At 41.0% G+C, this 26,446-nt stretch overlaps 2 protein-coding genes and 1 pseudogene across 2 annotated transcripts; all 3 read right to left on the bottom strand.

Moving 5' to 3' along the window:
• Positions 1–5,633: 5,633 nt before the first annotated feature.
• Positions 5,634–6,835, bottom strand: LOC130103188 (trace amine-associated receptor 4-like). The gene has a single exon (XM_056269397.1). The coding sequence runs from the start codon at positions 6,666–6,668 to the stop codon at positions 5,634–5,636; it is 1,035 nt and encodes a 344-aa protein (XP_056125372.1). The 5' UTR covers positions 6,669–6,835.
• A 6,014-nt stretch (positions 6,836–12,849) lies between these two features.
• Positions 12,850–13,908, bottom strand: LOC130103187 (trace amine-associated receptor 4-like). The gene has a single exon (XM_056269396.1). It carries the CDS (start codon positions 13,906–13,908, stop codon positions 12,850–12,852), a length of 1,059 nt encoding a protein of 352 aa, XP_056125371.1.
• Positions 13,909–25,397: 11,489 nt separating this feature from the next.
• LOC130103031 (trace amine-associated receptor 4-like) lies at positions 25,398–26,411 on the bottom strand (annotated as a pseudogene).
• Between the last annotated feature and the right edge of the window lie 35 nt (positions 26,412–26,446).

The raw sequence follows: 26,446 nt of genomic DNA, 5'->3' as shown, positions 1-26,446 counted from the left end.
CGTAGGCCGTGAGAGACTGCCACGATAGGCCGAGGTAAATAGCCGCGTAGGCCATGAGAGACTGCCACGATAGGCAGAGGTAAATAGCCGCGTAGGCCGTGAGAGACTGCCACGATAGGCAGAGGTAAATAGCCGCGTAGGCCGTGAGAGACTGCCACGATAGGCAGAGGTAAATAGCCGCGTAGGCCGTGAGAGACTGCCACGATAGGCCGAGGTAAATAGCCGCATAGGCCGTGAGAGACTGCCACTATAGGCTGAGGTAAATAGCCGCGTAGGCCGTGAGAGACTGCCACGATAGGCTGAGGTAAATAGCCGCGTAGGCCGTGAGAGATTGCCAAAATAGGCCAAGGTAAATAGCCACGTAGGCCGTGAGAGATTGCCCAAATAGGCCAAGGTAAATAGCTGCATAGGCCGTGAGACACTGCCACGATAGTGTCACAGAGTGACGAAGAGGCAAGGCGTAACCTTTCTTCGAGTAAGGACGTTCCCCGTCGGAGCACTTCCGGTGAAACACCGGGCCGGTTCCGGTTTTACACGCGATGGCCGATCGCGGGATAATGGATTGAGAAATGAGTGTCAGCTGCGAGAAATGAGGGAGGTGATCAGCGATCGGAACACGTGTCTCAATAAGGGATATAAAAAGGCATTTTGGTGGAGGAGAGACGGCAGACTCCGGGGGGGGGGGAGTCCGGGGAGAGACCGGAGAAGGGAAAGAAGCGGCCGAGATGGAGTGGGAACAGGACAGATGATTGCAGTCTTGGCGGATGCTATGAAGGAGAGACCGGTGAAGGGAAAGAAGCGGCCGAGATGGAGTGGGAACAGGACAGATGATTGCAGTCTTAGCGGATGCTATGAAGGAGAACATTCATGGACTGAAGAATTAATGTGCACCGATCACTCCTGGGACAGTTAAGTACCACAATCACGCTGATGACAATTCTAAAAGCCTTCTGATATTATCTGTGTGCCTTAGCCTGAAAGTTAACCCCAGTGTTGCTGTGATCTCTTGAGGCTCGTGTTTCTGCCGACATTTCTCTCTTATACTGCCCTTAAGTCATAGTTCCATGGGAATGGAGGAAACTGGATGAATACTGGAGTGAAGGCCCTAATTCATTGTACGTGTGAAGATTGCAGTGTCTGTGGTGATGTAAGCACGTTTAAAGTCTTGAGAGTTTGATTTGAATACACGAGTGTGGGAAGAACAGTTCTGTCTTTAACCGTAACTTCGACCAGTTGACTTGTTATCCCCGTGGGACGCTGGGCCGTATTAACTGTGATGCGTGGAGTGTGTATCAAGCAGGAAAGAGCCATTATTCTCCCCGACGTGCTGGTGTGATCTGAAGAGGAGTTTACATCCATGTGGTGCTTTGCCTGTTCTGGAGAGGGCTTCGCACCAGCATGTGGAACGCTGTTTGACCTGAAGAGGAGTTCCTACCCATGTGGTATGCTTTGTCTGTTCTGAGGAGGGTCTGTACCGGTACGCTGACTGCCGTCTGTTCTGCAGGTTCACTGAGAAGTTCCTTACCTGAGTGCTGGTCACCGTCTCTCCTGCAGGTTCACTGGGAAGTTCCTTACCTGAGTGCTGGTCACGGTCTGTCTTGAAGATCCGCTGAGGGATACCTTACCAATGTCAACGCCAGTGAGAGCTTTCCCTTCCGCAGCCGCTAAAACCCTCGAGGCCTTGGAAGACAAAGAAGAGAACGAATAGTTGATGCCCTGTTTTGAGAGACTATTTTAATCTAATAAAGTAACGCAACTTTGTATCTTATCACGTTGTCCTGTCTGTGGTGTTCCTCTGGTCAGGCTCCTCAGGGTGGTACACTTGAAAGGGGCGGCGTTTAAGGCCTGGTTGCCGCCCCGACCTGTGACAATAGGCTGAGGTAAATAGCCGCGTAGGCCGTGAGAGACTGGCACGATAGGCCGAGGTAAGAGAAAGGCCGTGTTGGCCGTGAAAGAGGCCCCGATAGGCTGGTGTGCGAGAAGCCGCATAGGTCATGAAAAGGGCGCCACATTAGGCTGTGGTGTGGAGAAGACGGCGTGGGTGCGTGAGTTAGCCTCGATAGGCCGAATAGCTACGGACGTAGTAATAGGTGTGAACCGGGCTTATATACTCCATATGTGGAGTGATGATTGGCTAAATCTTTGGTTAATGAAGGACGTGACATTTGAGTATTTCCTGTAGAACTTGCGCTAGAGCTCCCATTTCTTGCAGCAGCCTTTCCTTTGTTTGTTATTTTTGACCAAGCAGAACAAATTATTGTATTTACTCAGCAGCAGCAGTGTAGCAGATCAAGTCCGCCAAAATCAAGTCTATGTATATTGTATGCCCCATGCCCATAAATGCTAATTGAAATTTATCCACTCCAAGAGTTGTCAAGACTGAAAATGTTTTCTCAGTTTAGGTAAGTTTATTAAATGTTTTATTCAAACAAAGCCCTTCCATAAACCATAAAAATGCAATTCAAGGAACTGATTGTGTTTTTTTTGTGCACCATGGTTTATTTTAACTATATGAACTTAAGATGTAGACTATAATCAAGGCTTGACATTAACTTTTTTGTTCACCAGCCAGTGTGACAAGTGATTTTCAGGCTATTGTCACTTTAAGACTTGACGCACAGATCCATTATACTGTTCCACATGCGTTTTCTTTCTCAACTGTTTATGTTCACTTAAAACATAACCGACTGTGTTTAAGTGCATACTCGCCAAGACCAGCATTTTGACATTATTTTGTGTGTATTTGACTGTTAAATACACGCAAGCGCGTTTGAAGCGCAATAAGCATAATAAATCAATTTAGTACTGAGAGGTTTACTAAACTAGGTTTTTTTAGTTTAGGGGTTATGTGCGCGCACATTGGGTGTGAGTGTGAGCATAAAATCTGCAAGAATGAGTAGAATTATGTGCAATATGCACAATCGCACGCCGAAATTCAAGCCCTGTACACCAACAATATACATCCGGAGCAAATGAAAGGAGTGAGTGACGGGAGGCGGGTTTGTGTGTCAACTTGCTGTCTGAGAGATGAGAGAGCGAGAAAGCTAAGCTGATATCGCGTATCTGTTCTGCAGAAAATGAATATTGAAACAGTTTCAGATATTTCAGCATCGATGTGTATAGAAAAATCTATATTTTTGACAAAACATTGCAGTTTGTTTATTATTTCAGATTCTTTTTTGAAAGACTTCAATTTTAAACATGTATATATATAAAATTCAACCCGCTAAAGTGGATTGACTGCGTTACAGGCCCCTGTTGAAATCCACCCGCATTTGGTGGGTTGGCAAGTGTTAATGTCAAGCCTGGACTATAATCTATATGAATGTATAATGTTAAGTGGACAGGTTTTCCCTAAATAAACAGTAAGCATTCAAAGTAATCTCTCAGTTAAAATTATGTCATGAAACTAGGAATTGTAAATGATGTTATAGTTGTATATAGAATATATCTGTCTCACTGAAGAACACTGTTGTCGTTGTGAAATATCAATTTCCCATATAAAGTACTGTATATGTTGCCTACATATAAATAATTGTGTGCATTATGTAAAGAACGTTTTCTTTGATTTTAACCTCTCTCCAAATGGGATACACAGGAAACTTTGAAACCCATTATAAACTAAAACTCATTATCAAATATATATTAGTAAATTAACAATTTGCGGCAATTGTTCACAATGTTTCATCTTCCATAAATGTCACTCATTCACTGTACACACACACACACACACACACACACACACACACACACACACACACACACCTTGGTTATGATGCAATGTTTGTGTTTAGTCCAGAGGAGTACCCAGGAGATTAGGGTGTATTCACACTTGCCTTGTTTGGTTCGATTGAATCGAACTCTAGTTCGTTTCACGCCTTGGTGCGGACGTTTTGGGCAGGTGTGAATACAATCGAACTCGGGTGCAGACCAAACAACCGAACCGAGACCCGAAGAGGTGGTCTCGGTACGCTTCCAAACGAACTCTGGTACGGTTCGTTTACGGTGTGAACATGAACCGACCCAATTGCAAGAAAGTACTGCACCTTTGAGTTAACAGGCTTCCGTAGTCGGAGATTTTGGCATAATGGTTTGTGTTATTGTTGTTCAAGTGCGAAAGAGAATTCCATTCCGGCGCGCTGTCTGGCCACACGATCCTGTTGCGCGTCTTTCTGCGCGTCGTGTGTGTGTGCATCATTGGAATGGAATAAATGAATGAGTGTGTGCATAAGGACATTCACATACAGCGCGTTCTCTTTAGTCTAATCGCGCATAGATGCAAAAAAAAGCTTTTGCAGTTCATATAATGTAACGATATACAAGGATGATGCTGCGTTAAACTGGACAAACTTAATCGCAAGCGTTAACATTGACAGCACTTGTTAGCAGTATATACAATAAGAATCTCATTATTTGAATGTGTGAACGTAGCCCCTCTCTATAAATGAAATCTTTATACCTTATCCGTCTTCTGCGCTGCTGCGCTGCTGCGCAGTTTCTTCATATTGCGTTTGTACAGAATAACACAAAATTAGTAAAATAACAAATATTGCCGTACGAAATATCTCCATGCTGAGCCTTTTTTGCACTTCCTGATTTCCCTACTTGAGAATCCTTGTCCAATGAATGGACGACCTTAGCACACGTGTGGTTTTGTTTACAAATTTTGGTTCACTTGCAAAAAGAAGAGCAGTGTGAAAGCGAACCATACCAAAAAAGAAAAGAAATTTTTTTTATTTGGTCCGGACCAAAGCAAGTGAACTATCGGACTTTCCTGTTGTGAATACACCCATTTCTCAATTTTAATGACAGTGTTACTCTCAAAGTTCAAAATTCATTTAAATCATTCGGCCAGTTTTATTTTGAAACAGGTTCCAGAGTGGTGGACTGTCACTCACATCAAATCAACCCATTAGACTAACAGATACAGATCAAGTATTACTAGTCATTAGCTCATATAAGCATGACTTTTTATTTTTTAAATGACAAACAAGGATTATTTTTTTAATTACTTCCAAGAGAAGAGATCCATTTGATTGTGTGTGTGTGTGTGTGTGTGTGTGTGTGTGTGTGTGTGTGTGTGTGTGTGTGTGTGTGTGTGTGTGTGTGTGTGTGTGTGTGTGTGTGTGTGATTTTACATTATTTTATAAACGATAGTTGAGGTGGAAGTGGTCATTGACCTTGATTTATATTTTCTTCCATCTAAATCAATACAAAAGACTGAAAGCCTCTTCAACAGCCTTGACAGGCCAATAATACATTTTATTACGGAGTTCAAGAAAAACTCAAATAAGTGAAACATTTAATCATACACTCTATAAAATGCTGGGTTGTTTTTTGCTTCAAATATGGACAAACTCAACTCTTGTGTTTAAAAATGGAATTTAAAATTTTAAATCAACGGTCAGGTCATATTTGACCCAAACATGGGTTGAAACAAGTATTTGACTAGTGGGTGATAAAACTACAATAAAATCTTAATTCTAAAGGATTTGTTTTATATATAAACAGATTTGCAAAATTTGTTATATATATATATATATATATATATATATATATATATATATATACACACACATATACATATATTTATATATAATTAAATGTCAGGTAAAGTTAATATAATTTCTTATTCATTCAAATGTCAAGGTGTTTGAGCTATTGAAGCCACAGATATAAGTGGATATAAGAATCTTAAAGGCTTTCTGAAAGCGTGGATAGAAAAAACCATAGATCAATGGATTACAAGTGGAGTTAAAGTATCCAAACCAAACCAAAGCATCAAAAACATTACCAGGAGTCACAAAATTGAGGAAAGGATCAACAGCAGTGGCGGTAAAAAAAGGCAGCCAGCAGAGATAAAAAACACCCATAACAATGGCCAGAGTTTTTGCTGCTTTTCTCTCTCTCTGTGAAGAGGTTTGGTAATTCCCGCCTACAGTGGGGGCAACGGACACTTTCTCTGACATAACCTTTGCATGTTTTTTCACAACATTAAAGATGCTCAAGTACAGAGAGCTCATGACAGTTCCTGGAATTAAGAACACAAAAAGTGCACAAATTAAACCCCATTCTTTGTTAAAAAAAAGAAAACAGCCACCAAAACAAGAAATCTGCAATAGTAGTTCTTCCAAACCAACGTTGTTTACCCCTGTAAACACAACAGAAAAACTGTACACAAATGAAAACAGCCATGTGAAGGTAATAAATACAGTCACAATGTTGTTAGTTACCCTCATTTTGTACCTTAAAGGATCACAAATGGCCCAGTACCTGTCAATAGATATTAAACTGAGATGCAGTATGGAAGAGATACTGAAAGTCATGTCCAAACTTGAATGCACTTTACACACAAAATCTCCCAAATACCAGCAGCCTTCAACAGATCGCACCATGCTGTACGGCATGACCAAAGAGCCCAGAAGACAATCACAAGCTGCCAGCGACTGAACAATCATGTGAGTTGGAGACTGTAGATGTTTGAAATGAGAGATGGAGATGATGATCAGTAGGTTCCCAAAAACTGTTGTGAGGATCATAAGCACCATGAAAACATACATTGCCACTTTAAGGACAGTAAGACGATGAGCTCTTGGACAGGAGTCCGGCAGGAGTGGATAGCAGAGAAGCACATTCTCAGAGTAAATGTCAGTTTCATTTGAAATCATCACGTCTGCCCCAGATAAAGACTGATATGCAGGATTAAAACACAATTTTTGTTTTGTAAATGTAAAAAGACACGCAAAAATTGACCAAATTGAGCCTAGAATTATTTCATAAATAATGATACGGTAAAGACAAAAATTCAAAGAAAGATGAATATAAATATAGTACATGCCCACACAATATAGGGTAATTTGTTAAATGGACTCAGAGCAGTTCAGTCTTGTTCATATATACTCTCAGATTCTAGTCAATGTAACCCATAGTTACAAAAACAACATCAGGAGTTTAAACACTCAGGAGATTAAAAAAATCCCCCCTGTTTGTCCTGTAATGGAGATTGAGGTTGTCCCCGTGTGCCTGAAAGATATTTCTAAAGATACATACAAATAATGAATGATATTTTCAACTCATTTACACTTTAAATGGTAAATACTTATTTAAACAGGTCGCGAGAATACTTCAAGACCGGCTTCAGACAGTTTTTTCGTGCCAGTGTGTAGTGATGGGGATGAGACCGCCTATGCCGAGTCCGAGTCAAGACCGAGTCTTTGAAGGGTCGAGTCCGAGTCGAGACCGAGTTCGTTGTTTTTCAAATACAGTCGAGTCCGAGTCAAGACAGAGTCTTTGAAGGGTCGAGTCGGAGTCGAGACCGAGTCCGTTGTTTTTCAAATACAGTCGAGTCCGAGTCAAGACCGAGTCTTTGAAGGGTCGAGTCCGAGTCAAGACCAAGTCCATTGTTTTTCAAATACAGTCGAGACCGAGTCAAGACAGTCTTTGAGGAAGCAAGTCCGAGTCGAGATGTTGTCTCGACATGTCAGTTTTGATATTCATGATTTAATATCACCCCAGTTAATAATCAACAGTTAGGCCTACAGACTAAGCTAGATTGGGAATTGTTTAGAGGAGCAGTCTTAACGTCTTAATATGGACCAGAGGCGTAGCAAGCTTTTCAAAAGTGCGGGGGATGGATGTGACATTTAAATGTTGGCATTAACAGCTATTAATGACTAAAAAGCTTAAAAGGAACTTTGTTGTATATGCTGGGGTACAATTTATAAATGATCGTTCTTTCCCACTGGATTTTGTAAAAATATGTTGTGTGGACCTCTGTCCCTTTATAGGGGGTTCGGGGGAGCTCCCCCGCAACTTTTTTTTGTACATTTTAAGGTTAAACGCTCAATCTGATGCACTTTGAGAGCTCAAAATTAAGAGCTTCAACTGGGTTCGACCCATGACCTTTGCACATTGAACAAAGAAAAAACATTGACTTGTCCCTAAAGAGGGCTCAAACATCTTTTTAGTTATGATATAGAGTCTCCGTCTACATTACATTATCACTGGTGTTTTAGAATGCCAAACATTTATTATAATAATATAATGATTTATATAATTATTCCTTTGATGGAAAATCCATATAGCCTACCGTATAAATGTATGCTACTGTATAAATGAAAATTAATATTTCAAAAGTATATTTTATATTACGCTATAGAATAGGAAAATTATAATACTTTAGTCCTAATTTCTTCACTTGTAAGAAATAAACCCTTGAGCTTTTATTTTGGAGAAAAGTGTGAGCAAAGTGCACACTTTTCTTTAAATCACGCAGCACAAACAGAATGCCTAAGTCTTGTGCGGTTTAGTCTAAAACACAAAATATAATACTGAAAACACTCGACATGTCAACAAAACATAAACATAACATCTTCCTGAACGCATATCAAGCTTATTTAAAAACCTCGAAAGCATAAACACTCATTCAAAGTACCTGGAAAAGGGAGATGTAAATAACCATAAGTTCCCGCCTCCTCAGCACGAGCTGACCGATAAATCCAACACACTAATCATCTAATCATCAGCCGGTCACAGTCAAAGCCGGTGTCATTTTTGAGAGGAATGGGGAGAGGAGACGCAGTGAGCGCAGATACAGAGCGGCCAGAGAAACGACTGAACGAGAGCGACTGTAGTAAGGCGTTTGTGCAAAACTGCAGAAAAAGTGCGGGTGTTGAACCCTCTCACCGGGAAAGTGATGGGGACGAGACCACCTATGCCGAGTCCGAGTCAAGACCGAGTCTTTGAAGGGTCGAGTCCGAGTCGAGACCGAGTCTTTGAAGGGTCGAGTCCGAGACGAGTCCAAAAAAGCAGAAATCGGTCTCGAGTCCATCACTACCAGTGTGACTATATGTTGTAGAGGTTACACTGGTTTCGCAACAAAGTTGCCCTCTCTTTGATTTAGCACTGCCATTTCTGTTGTTGTGTGAGAAAAATTAAAGGAATAGTTCACCTAAAATGAAAATTAAGTCTTAATTTACTCACCCTGGTGTTGTTCTAATTCCGTATGCCTATAGAGCTGTGATATGGCAAAAAAAAATCATATGTCTGTATTTTTTGTCTGAATGGCGATTTTTTTTTTTTTATGACGAAAACACCGCATCTCAAAGGCATTAAACAGCACAAGTAACCTATCTGTCAGAGCATCTGAAGGGGCAAGCTACTTTAAACTATATTAGTTATTTTGAAGCCTTTAATACAAAGCATGTCTCATGTTTAGGACAAATTGGATTATGCATTTTCATGTAAAAGTAGGATCTCTTTTTTTCATATGCGCTCATAATATCAAAAAAATGTATTTTGATGTAAACGGTATTGCCTCATTTGTCACGAACCACACCAGGAAACACAGGAGAAGATCCAATTGCAGAAAGTATGTTTAATTAAGGAAATCCGTTACTCAAAATCCAGTCCAGGCAATAGTCGATATCATAATCCATCCAAAACAAGAACATAAACAAACACAGAAGTGGCGTGATAAATACAAGGACTCCGTGACACATACTGAAACAGACAGGGTTATATACACAAGGAAATGACAATGCTAATGGGGAACAGGCTGAGTGCAATAATCAGTGATAAGAGACAGCTGAGTGCAATGAAAAGACAAGGATCATGGGGGATGTAGTTCAAGAGTGTGATGGACACCGTGGGGAAGGAGGACATCTAGTGGTGACCCAAGGAACATAAACCAGACACTGTGACATAACCCCCCCTCTACGGAACGGCTACCAGACGCTCCAAGACGTGACAGACAAACAAGAGTCCAGGCGGGAGGTGGACTGGTGGAGGATCAGGGGGAGGGATGGGGGGCCAGGTCCATGGAGAGAAACGGGGACAGGGAGTGACAGTTCATCTGGCGGCCAGGCCGGAGACGACAGTCCCTCGGGCGGCCAGGGCGGAGACTTTCCCTCGGGTGGCCAGGGCGGAGACTTTCCCTCGGGCGGCCAGGGCGGAGACTTTCCTTCGGGCGGCCAGGGCGGAGACTTTCCCTCGGGCGGCCAGGGCGGTGAATACCCTTCAGGCGGCCAGGGTGGAAACGACAGTCCATCTGGCGGCCAGGGCGAATCAGGCAGTGCAGGCGGCCGGGACGGGACAGGTCCTTTGGACGACCAGGCCGAAGACGCCCAGGGCGAAGACGACCACTCTGGCGGCCACGGCGGAGACGACCACGGCGGAGAGGACCCCTCGGGCGGCCAGGGCGGTGAAGACCCCTCGGGCGGCCAGGGCGGTAGCTCAGGCGCAGGAACAGCAGACGCCTGCTCAGGTACAGCAGACACCGGCTCAGGTACAGCAGACACCGGCTCAGGAACAGCAGACACCGGCTCAGGAACAGCAGACACCGGCTCAGGAACAGCAGACACCGGCTCAGGAACAGCAGACACCGGCTCAGGAACAGCAGACACCGGCTCAGGAACAGCAGACACCGGCTCAGGAACAGCCACAAGAACTCTAACAGTCACAAGAACAGACACAAACACAGAAACAAACACTGGCTCCGACCCAGGAGCAGACACTGGCTCCGGCTCAGGCACTGGCTCTGGAACAGTCTCTGGCTGGGCAGACGTGATGTGATCAGTCTCTGGCTAGGCAGAGGGGAGGAGGGGGGGGGGGGGGGGGGGGAGGCGGAGTCAGACAGAGCCGAAGGTGTAGTAGAGGTGATTTTCTATGGCAAATGGTGTGGTCTGGGAATCTTTGGGAAGACAACTGGTATCAGTTGGCTATATGTCTGTTCCAATCCATTCAATGACACTGACCCACCGCTGGGTGTGTGAGAGTGTTCAAGGTTTAAGGTGTCTTTATTAGTACCCGAGGCTAAATTTGTTGTGCAGACACAGGGCTCGAATTTCGGTGCGGGATTGTGGGTGTTGTGCCGAATTTCGACCCCCTGCCAAAATATTACTCCCCTCATTGAAGTCAGTACCTGATTGCCTAATCCTAACCACATCCCTAATCCTAACCCCTCCCCCACAACTAATCCTAAACCTACCAATGCTAGGGGGGTAATAATTTGGCAGGGGTCGAAATTCGGCACAACACGGGTATTGCTCATGATTCTAATCTTTCCAGCAGGTCTTCCACTTATATTGCGGAAAATTTCCACAAACATTGATTCAGTTTAGCATGTAGGTTGTATGAGTAAATTAATCCACACAGATTATAAAATCAAATCAGTCCTTTTAAAACTTTCTCAGAGACGCAAATTTCACAAACAGTGTGAGTGTTCAGCAATGCTGCGTCTTCTCTTTCTCGTCTATCAAAATGGGTTGCACAAAGCAAGCGTCAAGCACGCTGTAGGCGGCAATACTAGAGTCTTGCGTTTCGGGAGTCGGGACAAGGCGGAATATTCACTTGGACAATCAGGTCAGCATTGCATTGTAATAAAAGTTGATAATTTTCACGTCTTTTTACATCTTACCAGTTTAAACATTAAAGCGATTTTAAACTATTCAGTACTTGCGTGCTCTTTGAGAGATGGTTTTCTCTGCACACATAGAGTGAGCTGCATCAGCTCGCGAGTAACAAAAGTTTTTTTCACGGATCATATCGTTTTAAACGGTCAAAAACATGCAAAATTATGTAACAAATCAGGTCTTGGTGTGTATCCTTGTAAACACAGTCGGTTATGTCTTAAATAAGCATAAAACCTCTGTGACAGTTTGACAGACAGTATAATGAAAACAGTAATGGATCCGTGCACTAGTTCTACCAGAGAGACTTGGAAGACGAGATGATATCACAATGACATTCATTATTAATAAATGCAGCTGTATGGCTGTATGTACTGCATATACCATGAGCACTCCAACTGACCTAGGAAACGGTTTCCATGCAAATATTTTAGCTTATTTAATATTTATTTAATGTTAAATATTTAGTTATTGTGTGTCACGTTTTTCTGTTGACTGAACCAGTGATTCCAATCATCAGTGAATTAATCATTCTTCGATTCAAGTCAATTCATTATTTTTAAATGAATTAGTCAAAACGTCTCAATCCATTCCCATTTGTTCAGACCGCTTTCTCGCAGAATCACCTGAAGCTATTTCACAGTCAGCAAAACAAACAAACATTATTGACAGAACAAACAGTTTTTTATTTTCCTATGAATATGCACTTTGACAATTTAGTTCCTTTTGCAGTTTTTGGGTTTAAAAATATTTAAAACGTGATACAATAGATACAATAATTATAAAGATAAGACGAGATACAATAATTTTGCTCTGCTGTACCGTTGCTTTCACATATCTTTTGGTCCGAAGAGTAATCAAGTTGTGCATTACAGTTAGGTTACATGAGTGTAATAGCCTGGAAATATACTATAACAGACTTCAAAGTGTACTAACACAATAATCTGTTTTAACTGTTTAATACGAACAAACTTGAAAGTTGACCATAAAAGGCTGTATAGTTTGAATAACAGTCTGAATAACAGTTAAATACGAATAAATCGATGTCGATGATGAACTTTTTTTACTTATTTTTCATTTGCAACAGGTTTTACTAACCTAGAAAAATATTAATGCAGTTGTGATAGCAGAGAGTCTTTTATTGATTAAGTCTTGATTATTTATTAAAAAGCAGGCAATATAGAATGTTTTATTATAACAACATATTTTAACATATATTTAACATATAACATATTTTATGTCATGTCATGTCATGGCCCAGCCCCTCTTTTCCACCAGATTACTAAACATATTCAGATCACTGCTTCCAGTAAATGCAGAAAGTTTATAAGAAACAGAAACATTTGAAAATGGCATTAGCATATATTAACTAAAAAGAATGACATACAAAAACTTTACTGTGATGCTTGAAATAAGTGTGTGTGTCATATTCATTCAAAAGTCAAGGTGTTGAATCATTAATGCCACAAACATAAGTGCATATAAGAATCTTAAATGCATTCTGGAAACAAGGGTAGAAAAATCCATAAATCAAGGGGTTACAAGTGGAGTTAAAATATGCAAACCAAATTACAACATCAAAAACATCAGCTGGGGTTAAATAATTGTAAAAAGGGTCGAGAGCAGTAACAGTAAAAAAAGGCAGCCAGCAGAGATAAAAAACACCCATAACAATGGCCAGAGTTTTCGCTGCTTTTCCTTCTCTTTGTGCAGAGCTTTGGCTCTTCAACCCTCCTGCTGTCACCACAGTCACTCTTTCTGACATAACCTTTGCATGTCTTCTTGCAACATGGAAGATTTTTATATAAAGAGAGCTCATGATCGTTCCGGGAAGGAAGAATGTGAGAATTGGACATATAAGACCCCACTGTTTGTTAAAAAACAGAACACAACTTCCCACACAGGAGATCTGCAATATAAGCATCTCTAGTCCAACTGCATTTATCCCTGAAAACACAACAGAAAAACTGTACACAAATGAAAACAGCCATGTAAATGTAGTAAATACAGTCACAATGTTGCTTGTGACCCTCATTTTGTATCTTAAAGGATCACAAATGGCCCAGTACCTGTCAATAGATATTAGACTGAGATGCAGTATAGAAGAGATACAGAAGGTCATGTCTAAACTAAAATGCATTTTACACACAAAATCTCCCAGATACCAGCAGCCTTCAACAGATCGCACCATGCTGTACGGCATGACTAAAGAGCCCAGCAGACAATCACAAGCTGCCAGAGAGCGAACGATCAGATGAGTTGGAGACTGTAGATGTTTGAAGTGAGAGATGGAGATGATGATCAGCAGGTTCCCAAAAACTGTTGTGAGGATCATCAGCACCATGAAAACATACATTGCCACTTTAACTACAGTAAGACGATGCAATTTGGCACAGGAGTCCACCAGGAGTGGATAGCAGAGAAACACATTCTCAGAGTCAGTTTCATTTGACGTCATCACGTCTGCTCCAGATGCTGAGATGATTTTCTTTGTAACCATAAAAAGGCAGACATTTATAAACCAACGTTAAAACAGAATAATTTAGTAAATTTTAGTTTTGGTGAAGATCAATAGCCAGAGAAAAGTGAACATACTACATGCATATCTACTGTAACTCCCTAAATGGACTCAGAGCAACTCAGTTGTGTCCATATATATATATTCTCAGATTCGAGGTAACCCCTGTACACCAGTCCATGTAACCCATAGTTACAAATACAACATGAACTCAGGAGATTGAGGGTTTTTATCTGGGGGATGCCGATGTCGAGGCAGCCAATGGCCGATATATGATGCCGAATTTTTTAGCCGATATGTTTGGCCGAATGTCCTTATTTTTTTTCTCTTTTTTTATCTCATAAAATCTAACAGTCATTAAAGGTGCATAGCGCAGGTTTCTGAGTTTTTACAGAACTATGCCCCCTCTGGCGACAAGCGAAACTGCAACCAGAGATGTGCACGCTCATGGATCACACGCACACGCACATGCACGCTTGCACGAGTACGAGCTGTTCATAACCAAAAGAGCATCAGCCGCACAAATCTTTTGTTGATAGTCATAATGTCTTCAGAGGTAATAAAGTTATAAATCTGCAAGTCATTTTAAATATATGAAAGGAAAGGCATTTGAGTAAATTACACACTTATGTGTGAGGGGAAAACGGGGGTAGTAGAAAAGTTCGGTTTTTGTTTCCATCTATCTCCATGTATGTTGAACTGTTTTATGTGTTTACTGTATCCACTTGAGTGTATTATTATGGAAACACGTTCATGAACAATATAAGTTATTACTTTGTAAAAGCTCAAAATAATAATCATAACATACACAGTTGGTCAACAAAGTACACTCAAATGTCTCACGGTAATAAACAATCAAATGGCACTATGACGTTACTGTAAAAGCCAAACAGGCCAATCCGCCGAATTCACATTCCCGGGAACAATTTACTATTTTTTACGAAAAAGAAAATATAGCCAATGCAACGGCGTTCTTCCTTGTTGGTCAAGGACATGAGCACCTTATCATGTACCTAGCAAAGTACACAAGGCTACCGGCAGGTCATACACAAAAACATAGGTAACTTTAGCATCTTTTATGGGATATGTTTTATGTTGTACTATTCTTCCGAAGACAATTCCTAGTTTATGAACCTGTTCACTGAAAATGGTAGTAAAACCAAATCTGATTGTACATTTATCTAGCTTACGCTAAAGCATTACACATTTTACGCATCGTCATTTGTTGTCATAGATTTTCCGTATAACAGACATTATAAAGACTGGGCTATATCTTACCGTTTTATCAAGAAAAAAGCCAACTGAGGATCCCGTTTGAGATCAAGAGCAGACCGGAGATCTCTCCATTTGTTGAATGCTTTCCCGAGGTTGACTCTCGTCTTATTCCGACGCCTGTCTGACTCCAATTTGGACCTTTTGTTGGCACTAGACAAAATTTTTCTTTTCTTTGCTTTATGTGGAGTTTGCGTTGGGGTTTGGAATGGACTACAAGCCGGTCTCTTTGAATCCCATCTTCTACCTTTGATGCACGAGTTGTCTTCGCTGATGCGGAGAATGGCGGCGCCGGCGAATACACAAACCTGCGAGACAGCCTGGTGAGCATGACGTCACGCCCAGTCTCAAATTCGAGCCGGAATCCCTCTTATATATTTTACTGTACATGATTATAGAGGCAATCTCAGTGCGCAGAGAAGGGCTCATTCAGCCCATCAGGCAGTTCTTTAAGGATGTATAGGATAGAAAAACAGGTATTTTTAACATGAAAAGTTGCGCAATGCACCTTTAAGAACTGATACAGACTTTGCTTAAATTAAACATTTATAGAACAACACAAGCCTCTCTTAATAAGCCTAGCACTTAATAATAAATTATCTATAGCCTACGTTAAATATTAAATACACAAAACAAGTCATCAAAAATGTAGACTGTTTTTTAGATAAAAAAAAAAGTTTTACTGCACAAAAACTTACTTAAAATAAACTATATAAGAAGTTATAAGTAATAACTTACTTGTAGGTTTAAAATTCCACATATGGTACATTTATTGTTCAACAAAAAATATTTTAGCAATATGTATATTTTTTGTTAGTATTATTGCCTCCTATTGCCTATTTTTGGGGGGGCAGTAGGTCCCGCAAGGGGACCATGGAGGCCACGCTGCCATGGTCTCCTGAACTGCCGGCTCCGCCGTGGCCGCCCGAAGGGTCGCCTACTCCGCCCTGGTCGCTTGCACAGCCTGGTCCGCCCACGCTCCACGGCCCAGGCCCCTCTACGGGCCTGGCCCTCCATCCCTCCCCTGGGACCGCCTCCGCTTCACCACCCTACTGAACTATTGTGGTTTTGTTTTGATGGGCGTCGGGAGCCGCTCATAGAGGAGGGGCTATGTCACGGTGTGGGTTTTGTGTCTTGTTCCTTGTTCTTGTCCGTCATGTGATTCCCTGTTTGTCATGTGGTCCTGTCATGTGTTCCTTGTCTTGTAATTAGTCAGTGTATTTAAGCCCTCTTGTTTGGCCTGTGTCTTTGTCATGCATTGTATGTTTCTAGTCTTGACTGTTTCCTGCCGTAGTTCTTGTTTCATGCCTTACCATGCCCTTGTTTTATGTTTGTTTATGTTTTGAGAGTAAAGTTTGCATTTGGGTCCTCACCAGCTTGCCTCCAGTGGTTGATTTCATTACAACAGCTTTTCAACATGATTCTGTCCAGTATTCACAGGAATCAGCTGCAGTGGTTGAGGTTCAAGTTTTCCCTGGTGTCTGCGTGCAATAAGTGGGCGGGCACAGGCCAGCTGACAGTCTTGCCTGGGCCCGGGACAAGATAATCTTAGATTATTTCACTATGATACTGCAGTTTGCCTTTGTGTGGCATGAGTCAGGTTTTAGAGCATACTGTATATGTATATAGCTCATATTTCATTTATTGATATATATTGATTCCCTGAATGATTAAACTTAAACTGTTTGTAATTACATGTGAAGACCTATCCCAAACTGAAATAAAACCAATACGTCAATGATTGCCATAAAAAAACAGCACTTTTGTGATACAATTAAAATATATTAATCTAATAATGCGTGTTTTTTGTTTGTTTGTTTTTTGAAAAATATGATTATAATGCCAAAGGGGATGGAAAGTCACAGCTTAGCAGAAAGAATGAAGATGGAGAAAACGGTAAAAAAAAAAAAAAAAAAAAACGGGGGTTTACATAATATGGCACATAATTTTAATAGTTTGGTTATAATTAACATATACTGTACTTTTGACGACTATAAGCAGCTGCTGCAGCTGTGTGCAAAGGTTTTGGTGATTTATGATTTATGATATAAGCAAGTAATTATGATCACTTGCTACACTTACTGCTATATGTTATTGTATGGCCATGTAAGTATACGCAGTAATGCAAAGGCAAAGCGCAGTATAGCCTATAAAACTACCAAATTTTTGTAGACTGTCAAAGACTGTCAAAAAACGAAACGTTTAATATTCACCTCCCTTTGATCTATCTAATTGTACCCTTTGTTGTTAAATTTAATTGGATGCTTATATTTGGTGTAAGAAAAACACAAAAAGCTGTTTTTCTCAGTTTGGAGTTTTTGCTGATACTGCTCTTAGCCTTTGTAGGGCAGTCTTCCTCTCCTCTGCTCTTCCTCTCCTGTTCCCCCCCTCTGCTCTTCCTCTCCCCTCCTCTGCTCTTGTTGACAGTGACGCATTTCAGCCGGCTTTTTATTTCTCATCTCCATAAATATATCTAGTAGTAAAGCTAATGCAAGGGCTAGAAATCAATGAATTCTTTGCTAATACTTCGTCGTCATCATGGAGAGCGCAGTTCGCACCGCTTTCTCCTTTCCACAAGCGCTTGCTCTCCCGTGGCGTCTGTAGTTGCTATGCAACAATGAACTTAGGCGCGCCTGTAAAAACGAATGCGCCGCGTCGCTATTATGAGCTAATATCCAAAATATTTCCATATGTGGCTCTTTCCTCCTTTCTTATCAACAAGTGGATTTACAGCCACCACATCAGCAGCACCGCCGGTCGCCATGTCTCAGTGCTTTTATGAAGAGGACGCAACTGCACGCGCTTCGGGCATGCACCCGCATCAAGTACCGGGTTTGAGAAAACCTGGTACCGTGGCGTGACGTTTAAAAAAAAATTTGTACCGACTTGGTACCGAAGTACCGGGTCTCTTGGCGCTTTTCCATTACCAGTACCAGCTCGACTCAACTCGACTCGCCTTGGCTCGCCTCGGCTCGCCTCGACTCGGCTCGCTTTTCGCTCCGTTTTCCATTGCAGAAAGTACTGCCACAAATAGTAGTCGGTCGTCATTGCGACGCCTTTCGTTCCTCGTTGCCCCATCAAGCTCTTGCTGGATCCTCTCTTCGGCAACCAAACAAAGGAATGTCTGCACCTCCTCGTTTGACCACGGCGTATTCTTCCGAGTTGCCATAATAATAGTAGTAAGTTTAGTAACTATCTCTGGCCAAACTATTTAAAAATGGCGGGGTTATTCTGGATACTCCATCTGGCGCGTGCAATGATGACGCAGTGAATAGTGACGATTCTCTCTGACCAATCAGCAGTCGGCATTGTTTTCAAGTCACATTTTAGTATCGCCTTAGCTCGCCTCAGCTCGCTTAGAACCTTGCCGGAGGTGGTACGAAAAAAAGTACCCGAAAGCAGGTACAGGTACAACTTTTACACAGTGGAAAACCAAACAAAGTCGAGTCGAGTCGAGCCGAGCTGGTACTGTGTAGTGGAAAAGCGCCATCTGACAACACTCATAAACGTTGGCTGCGCTGTTTCTTACCTTGCTCTACGTTGACTTTACTAACGTTAGTTCCAGCTTCACCGTCACCACCTTTTTTAAAATATTTGTTTAGGACATCTCGAAGGCCTCTATTTTCTTCTCTTTTCTTTTCTGAGCACCGGACTTGTGCTGACCGGACACTTTGAGCGTAACGTTAGCCTACTGAACTTCAAATCAAATGACAACATCAAATTTTGATCAGTGGCCAAACCATTTTTGTTTTGGGGGTGGGGGGTTCTTGACCACTATTTCAAGGACAATTAGGAAGAAAACAAATAAAAAGCTTTTATGTAACTCAAATATTAGATTTTTTTCCACAAATATGCCTATATTATTTATTTTTTAACAATTATTCTATAATTAAATGAGGGCCCAGTTCTGAAGAAAATAGATCGAAAAACAGTAAGATATCTAGTCAATTCTAATCAGGAGTTGTGTGGATAAGATAATATTTTACTAGTAACTCGAGGACTGCATTGTGGGAGACACTTTTCTGTTGTTCTCCACCGTGTTTTCTGCCGAAACCACCGGTGAGTTTCTGTTGTCTCAACGTGCTCATTAGCTTAGCTTACCATATTGCTAGTTCACAAGAGGTGATGCTATCAGTAGCCTGATTTCCATTACACGAGAGTAGATGTTAAAACTTCATGCTGATTTGTACTCGGCTTTCGCCAAGATAAGCAACACTAAGACGTAGCTTTACAGTAAACTATGCTTCATCCATTTACACTTCTTTCCATATGGTGGTGTGACTCCCCTTCTGTCCGGCGTTAACGACTGCAGTGTACTTGGCGCGTCAGCACACACAACGGCTGCAACTACAGTGTGGTCTCCGTAGTGGACCAGCACGACAACCGTCTGGATTGAGCCGAGTAGGGGACATCTCTAGGGTCTTCAAGTGGGCACCTTCCGTCCTCAGTGTTTCGTCGACTAGCCCACGACACCTCAAGAGGGCTCGACAGTGACTCTGGCGTCCCAGAGTCACCCCCCTCCGTCCCCCACTCAACTCAGCCCAGCTTACTGACCTCTACATCCCTCCTGCTGCTGAGACCTAACCACAATCTCACAATCTCTCCGCAACCCAACCATACGCGCCAACCCGTTTGACTAAGGCTGTCGAGCCCCACTGGTGCGTTAATATGCAGTTTCAGTGGCAACGGTTCCGTATGGCATACCACCTACCGCAAAACACAATATCTGCCCAACCACCCGTCATTCACGCAATATACACAGGAACGCAATGACTGTAAATACTATACAACCTATACAAATAAACCAACAAGCTTCAAGCTTTTCAAGAATTCTACGAAACCGTAGCGTGGCGCCTGTACTCAGCCAGCTAGAATCTTTCCGTTTCAACCACAGCCAGTTGCTGCTCCTTTCTGCTGCTTCAGATAAGTTCTTTACTGTGCAACGCAACTCTTGGCCACTGAATCCGACGTCTCTCAGGAACCGGGTTGTAGAGTGTGCCACAAAACCTCAACAACCCACTTCCACTGGATAAACCTGGACACTCCATCCTCGCTGTTCTGCTTCAGTGGCCAGATGAGCATACCGCAGTTTCTTCCTCTCATATGCCTCATCTACCGCATCCTCCCATGGCACTGTTAACTCTATCAGTTGAACAATGCATGCTGATCCAGACCACAAAACAATATCCGGTCGTTGGTTTAGAGGTGGCAATCTCAGGTGAAAAAATAAGCCGTTGATCAAGATCAGCCAGCATCTTCCAGTCCCCAGCAGCTTCCAGTTGTCCTAGGCGAGAATTGGTGTTAAAACCTTTTCTTGGTGGTTGCTCGCCTGGGCGGAGGAATATTGTCTTCTGCGTGTAATGTTTTGCTAGAACAGGCGGCAACTTATTAGTCATACTACGCTTGCCTTCCAATGCTAAAGCCAAACATCGCAATACTTGGTCATGGCGCCAAGTAAACCGACCTTGGCTAAGAGCCACCTTACATCCTGTCAAAATGTGCCTTAATGTGGCAGGTGATGAACACAAAGGACAAGAGGGATCCTCTCCTACCCAGAGGTTTAGGTTCTGCGGTGATGGGAGAACATTATATGTTGACCTAATAAGGAAACTGATCCTACTCTCTTCCATTGACCAAAGGTCTTGCCAGCCCATCTTGCGTTGTTCCACACTCTCTCATCTCATCCACTCTCCCTGCTTGGCCTGGGAAATGGCCTTTATACACCTCATCCTCTCCTCCTGCTTTCGCACCTCGTTGACTACCAGCTTCCTCCTTTGAGCTGGGCCTGCCTTGTGCCATTTAGGAGGAGGCAGGATTTAAACCTTATTAGGTTTTAAGATCTCATGCTATTATAATAAAACCAATCGGAGTGACATGAGAGTATTGTAAGATGTTTATATTGCACTTAAGTTAGCTCATAATGTTTGAATTTTGTGTTTTGCTAAACTGAGCATTCAGCTAAGTAAGTTACTGGGTTCTAAATGTGTTTCACTGAGGTAAAATGACTAATGGGGAAAAAATGCATTCATTTCATGTTGTTTAATAGCATACTGTTCACTATATGTTATTGAAAAATGCATTAATCCTATAAGGAACATAATTTATTTAGGAAAATAAATGCTATTGTTTCATTTTGTCCCATGTTTTGGCTTTGCCAATGCGAACTATGGTCTCTACTCTAGTCAAACAGACTTGTATGGAGCATAGTTGTAGTGTGATTTGAACAGATCTCTTAATCATAGCTAATGGTTTTAAATGTGTAACTGTTTTATAGAAAAAAGAAAAGTAAATAAGGTACCATATATGGAAAATGAGATAGAAAGAATTATAATTCTTTTCTTATCTATTCTGTACTGCTACGTACAGATTGGTTTTTATCCTGGATTTAGTTTGGTTCCAAACCATACCGACTTCGATGCCGAGCCTGCCCTGTCCCAGTAAGTGACATTCTACAGAAGGAACGTTTGGACACAGTGTGGCCAGCTGTGTCGGATTCTTTTCTGCGGATTGAACTGATTCGTATCCAGACCTCGGATATTGGATTCCATGGATTTCAGATAAGGAAACTTGAATGTGTTTGGTTTACTACCCGGGTAGAGTGACTTTCTATTTTCCGAAGGACAATTTATTTTGTTTTCAATTTTTTTACTAAATGAAAGAGCTCTGTTTTATTTTGGGGTATTTTCTAATGAAAGATAAAATAATTCTGTGAATAGTGTGTTGCACAGTGGTTGTGTAATAAACCTGCCTGCTGTTCTGTTTCAAAAAAAAGTTAAGTTTCCTTGTGAGTCTTGTCAATTACTGCTCAGAGCCCAGGTAATAGATATAGCTATCATTCTAATTTAGGTTAGAGGTGCTACAGATATATCATACAAACTCGATATGGCCCTAGTGTGAATATGTTCCTTTATGATCAGAAAGACATGAAAGAGCATAGGCTACTATTCACGCGCTGTGAGATGCGGCGATCTGGAGGTGTATTGCTGCCCGTAGATGTGCCTGCCTATTAACTTTGTGCGCTTCGATATTTAAATAGGCAAGGCTTAAAAGCACGAAAATTATTGTTTCTGGGCAAGTTACCAGGAAGTCCACTTCAAAAAGTAAGCAGGCAGAGGGGGACTGCCAATATTCATGCTGCAAGAGGCATGCTGCGTTCCAAACCGCATACTTCCCTACTATTTAGTATGGGAAAAAGAGTAGGCGAGCGAAAAAGTATGTATGAATCCAAAAGAGTAGGCGAGAATTACCTGGGTGACGTACTAATTATCGCGAGATTCAGACTTAAGTGCGTTCGAATATGCCTACTTTCCTACTATATAGTAGGCGAAAACAGTACGTGAAGGAAGCAGTACGTTTGAAACATCAGCATTCATAAAAGAGTAGGCGAGAAGTTCCCAGATGGCTTACTGCTTCCGGCCCGATTTTTGAGTGCTCAACCGATGGATACTCTTCTATCCCAGGAGGTCACGCAAGAGCATACGTCATTATCAAACATCACGGAGATCAGCAACGACGGGGGTTTTCAAATGTGAGTAAAACTACTATAGAGTAAACGTTTTAACTGTTGAAGGTGTAAAATAGTTAGACAGTATAGTTGTGATTTTGCTGTAAACTCAGAGAAAGCACCAGCTATCTATCATTTAAATTCACATTAAAGAAATGGATTATAAATAATCAAAATTGCAATCACTAATAGTTGGTTTACCTTATCCCAGGTATTGCCCTTCTTTGTACTGTACTTATTTATTCTATTTGCTTCTTTCGCTTTTATCGCCTTTTTTTTTTTTGTCTTAGTTGTTTCTATTATTATTAATGTAATATGATGATTTGTTGACCTGCCAAGGGACTACAGATGAAAATTAGCTTTTCTGCTAACTCTGGCACATTTACATTTTGAGTGTAAACAAAAAATGTCAATTGATGTGTATTGTCCCTTTTAAATAAAAAAATAAATAAAAACATGTTTTGTATAGCTAGCTAACAGGGGAGCTCTAGGCACACGTAACGTCTCTAAAGTTACATAACCATATACATCTTAAACACGCTCATTTAAAATGTCTATTTACATCTGACAGGAAAATATTGTAAGTATTGACATATTGCAGATGAGCACATCACAACATGAAAAAGACATCTGAGTGATATATGTGTGACATTATTATAGGATAACGTTAATTCACTGTTGTCATTAGACAAATGTGCTGTAAATAAGGTAAATAAACAAATCTATAAAGTAACTAAACATGTTTTTATTCAGACTGGTGTGAGCACTGAGGATGAGGAGCCCAGAGCTGAATCCTGGAAACGGTGCCATGGATGAGACGCTCCATCTCTCCATCTGCCCTTATCGCCTCAGATTGTGAAGCGCAGCAACAAGCTCCGGCACGAAGGCACGGTCACCTCTGGTGAATTCATCAGAGTAAAGCCGCAGAATGGGAACCGCTGTGTTGAGATGGCAGTATGTGGGGTTCAGCGACTGTAAGTACATGCTTGTAGTTTGAATAAAGATTTGGAAAACTGTTCTAGGTTGTGCTGTCGAGTTACTGATGTTATGAAGTGTTAGTGCACCTGTCGCTCACATAATTTAAACTTATAAACTTATTACATAAAGATCATGGAAAGATACCATAGTTGTATCTAACAATGAACAATCATAATGACAAAACAGAAAACAAAGATCATTGGTTTGTGTACATCATAATATGATATTTATACACAGGAAAAAAGAACAATAACAAGGCAAAATATCTTTAAATTGTTCTTCATAATACATTAAAAATTGTTTTGTTGTTATAAGTCTGAGGGATGAAACGAGAGGTAAATTCATCAAGAAAAGAGGAAAACTTAAAGGAGAAACTTTTTGGGTATAAAATAAAGAAATTAACAACATAGACTATTCAAGAGATGACAATTTTGGGGTTTCTTAAAAAATATATATCGTTATAAGGATAAAACTGTGGCAGTAGGGTTTAAAATATCTTCAACAATACCACAAAATGAGCAAGTTTCATCAATATCAAGATATTTACAGATAGATGAATTAAACGTGTCGTTCATCTTTTAAGTTGTTGCGCTTGTGATGACGCGTCGTAGGATTCATACTCAACGAGATTTGGCTATAAAGTACCTACTCTTTTAGCGCTCGTTAAGTAAGTACACATTGAAATTAAGTACCTACTCATTGAGTATGCGGTTTGGAACGCAGCCGCAGTATCACATTCCACAACAACGCTTAGCTGCCCGTAGATGCGCCTGCCTATTAATCGGCCTAATTTGCAGCACAATCGCCCGATGACGATTCATAAAAAATGACAAAAATCAGCCGATTAATCGGCCAGCCGATCAAGCGGTCGACCTCTTATGTGTGTAACCCTAACCTGGCATGAATGAGTCTTATGATTGCTGGCTTGGCTAGAGGTGAATTTCTACAATGTGGCAGATGATGTGGTCTGGGAATGTTTGGGAAAACAACTGGTATCAGTTGGCTATATGTCTGTTCCAATCCATTCAATAACACATTGGTGTGTGAGAGGGTTCAAGCAGGTTTAAGGTGTCTTTATTAGTACCCGAGGGTAAATTTGTTGTGCAGACAGGAGAATCAGCAATCCATAATTAAGACAAATTCATGAGACATCAGAACAAGCATTAAATCATATACCATTATAATATATTATCAAAAAGTTAAAAGTATAAAAAAAACTCCTAAGAAAAGAAAAAGGTCATGACAATGTGCCTCTGCACACATACTCTTACCCAAACCTCAAAAGCATAAAGTGCCATGCATGGCAAAGTGTGTCATCTCATACTATTTTTATTTAATAATGCAATCGCTAAAGGTACAAAAGTATTGCTGTATTGTATTTTGTTCTCCACCTAGTTGATTTTCCAGTGATTTTCTGGAACTCAACCATCCAACAACACAGATGACACATTCTCAACAGGTACGAGATATCCTTCTTGTCTTCTGTAGATATCTATACATTTTACTTTCAAATTGTAACTGGTTTCCTACCAATATTGTATTTTTTCTCTTTTCAGTTTTTGAACAGATCATGTAAATGTTGCCAGCTTCAGTTGTTCAGTTGAGGATACTTTTTAATCACCTGGATCCAAATCAGGAAATGTAGATTAATAAAAATATTCAGATCACAGATCACTGTTCTTTATTGTAAAGATTGCCTGAAATAAGTGTGAGTGTCCTATTCATTTAAGGTGTTCGAATCGTTGATGCCACAGACATAAGTGGATATAAGAATCTTAAATGCATTCTGAAAACAAGGGTAGAAAAATCCATAAATCAAGAGGTTACAAGTGGAGTTAAAATATGCAAACCAAACCAGAGCATCAAAAACATCAGCTGGGGTTAAATAATTGAAAAAAGGGTCAAGAGCAGTAACAGTAAAATATGGAAGCCAGCAGAAATAAAAAACACCCATGACAATGGCCAGAGTTTTTGCTGCTTTTCCTTCTTTGTGCAGAGCTTTGGCTCTTCAACCCTCCTGCTGCTGCCACAGTCACTCTTTCTGACATAACCTTTGCATGTTTTAGTGCAACATGAAAGATTTTCATATAAAGAGAGCTCATGATCATTCCAGGAAGGAAAAAATAAGAAAACTGTACATATCAGACCCCACTGTTTGTTAAAAAACAGAACTTCCAACACAGAAAATCTGCAATATAAGCATTTCTCCAACTGCATTTATCCCTGAAAACACAACATAAAAGCTGTACACAAATGAAAACAGCCATGTAAATAGTAAATAAAGTCACAATGTTGTTTGTGATCCTCATTTTGTATCTTAAAGGATCACAAATGGCCCAGTACCTGTCAATAGATATTAAACTGAGATGCAGTATGGAAGAGATACATAAGGTCATGTCTAAACTAAAATGCAATTTACACACAAAATCTCCCAGATACCAGCAGCCTTCAACAGATCACACCATGCTGTACGGCATGATCAAAGATCCCAGCAGACAATCACAAGCTGCCAGAGAGCGAAACGATCAGATGAGTTGGAGACTGTAGATGTTTGAAGTGAGAGATGGAGATGATGATCAGCAGATTCCCAAACACTGTTATGAGGATCATCAGCACCATGAAAACATACATTGCCACTTTAACTACAGTAAGACGATGTACTTTAGGACAGGAGTCCACCAGGAGTGGATAGCAGAGAAACAATTTCAGAGTCAGTTTCATTTGACGTCATCACGTCTGCTCTATATGCTGAGATGGTTTCTTTAA

This window comes from Rhinichthys klamathensis, unplaced genomic scaffold (assembly GCF_029890125.1).
Source record: "Rhinichthys klamathensis goyatoka isolate OS25496 unplaced genomic scaffold, OSU_Roscu_1.1 h1tg000281l_1, whole genome shotgun sequence".
Taxonomy (NCBI): Eukaryota; Metazoa; Chordata; class Actinopteri; order Cypriniformes; family Leuciscidae; genus Rhinichthys; species Rhinichthys klamathensis.
Note: the sequence above shows the minus strand (reverse complement) of the source record. Positions and strands in the feature narration are given on the sequence as shown.

Excerpts from the sequence above, each read along its gene's own strand:
- LOC130103188 (XM_056269397.1), bottom strand. The coding sequence starts at position 6,668 with ATGATTTCAAATGAAACTGACATTTACTCTGAGAATGTGCTTCTCTGC.
- LOC130103187 (XM_056269396.1), bottom strand. The coding sequence starts at position 13,908 with ATGGTTACAAAGAAAATCATCTCAGCATCTGGAGCAGACGTGATGACG.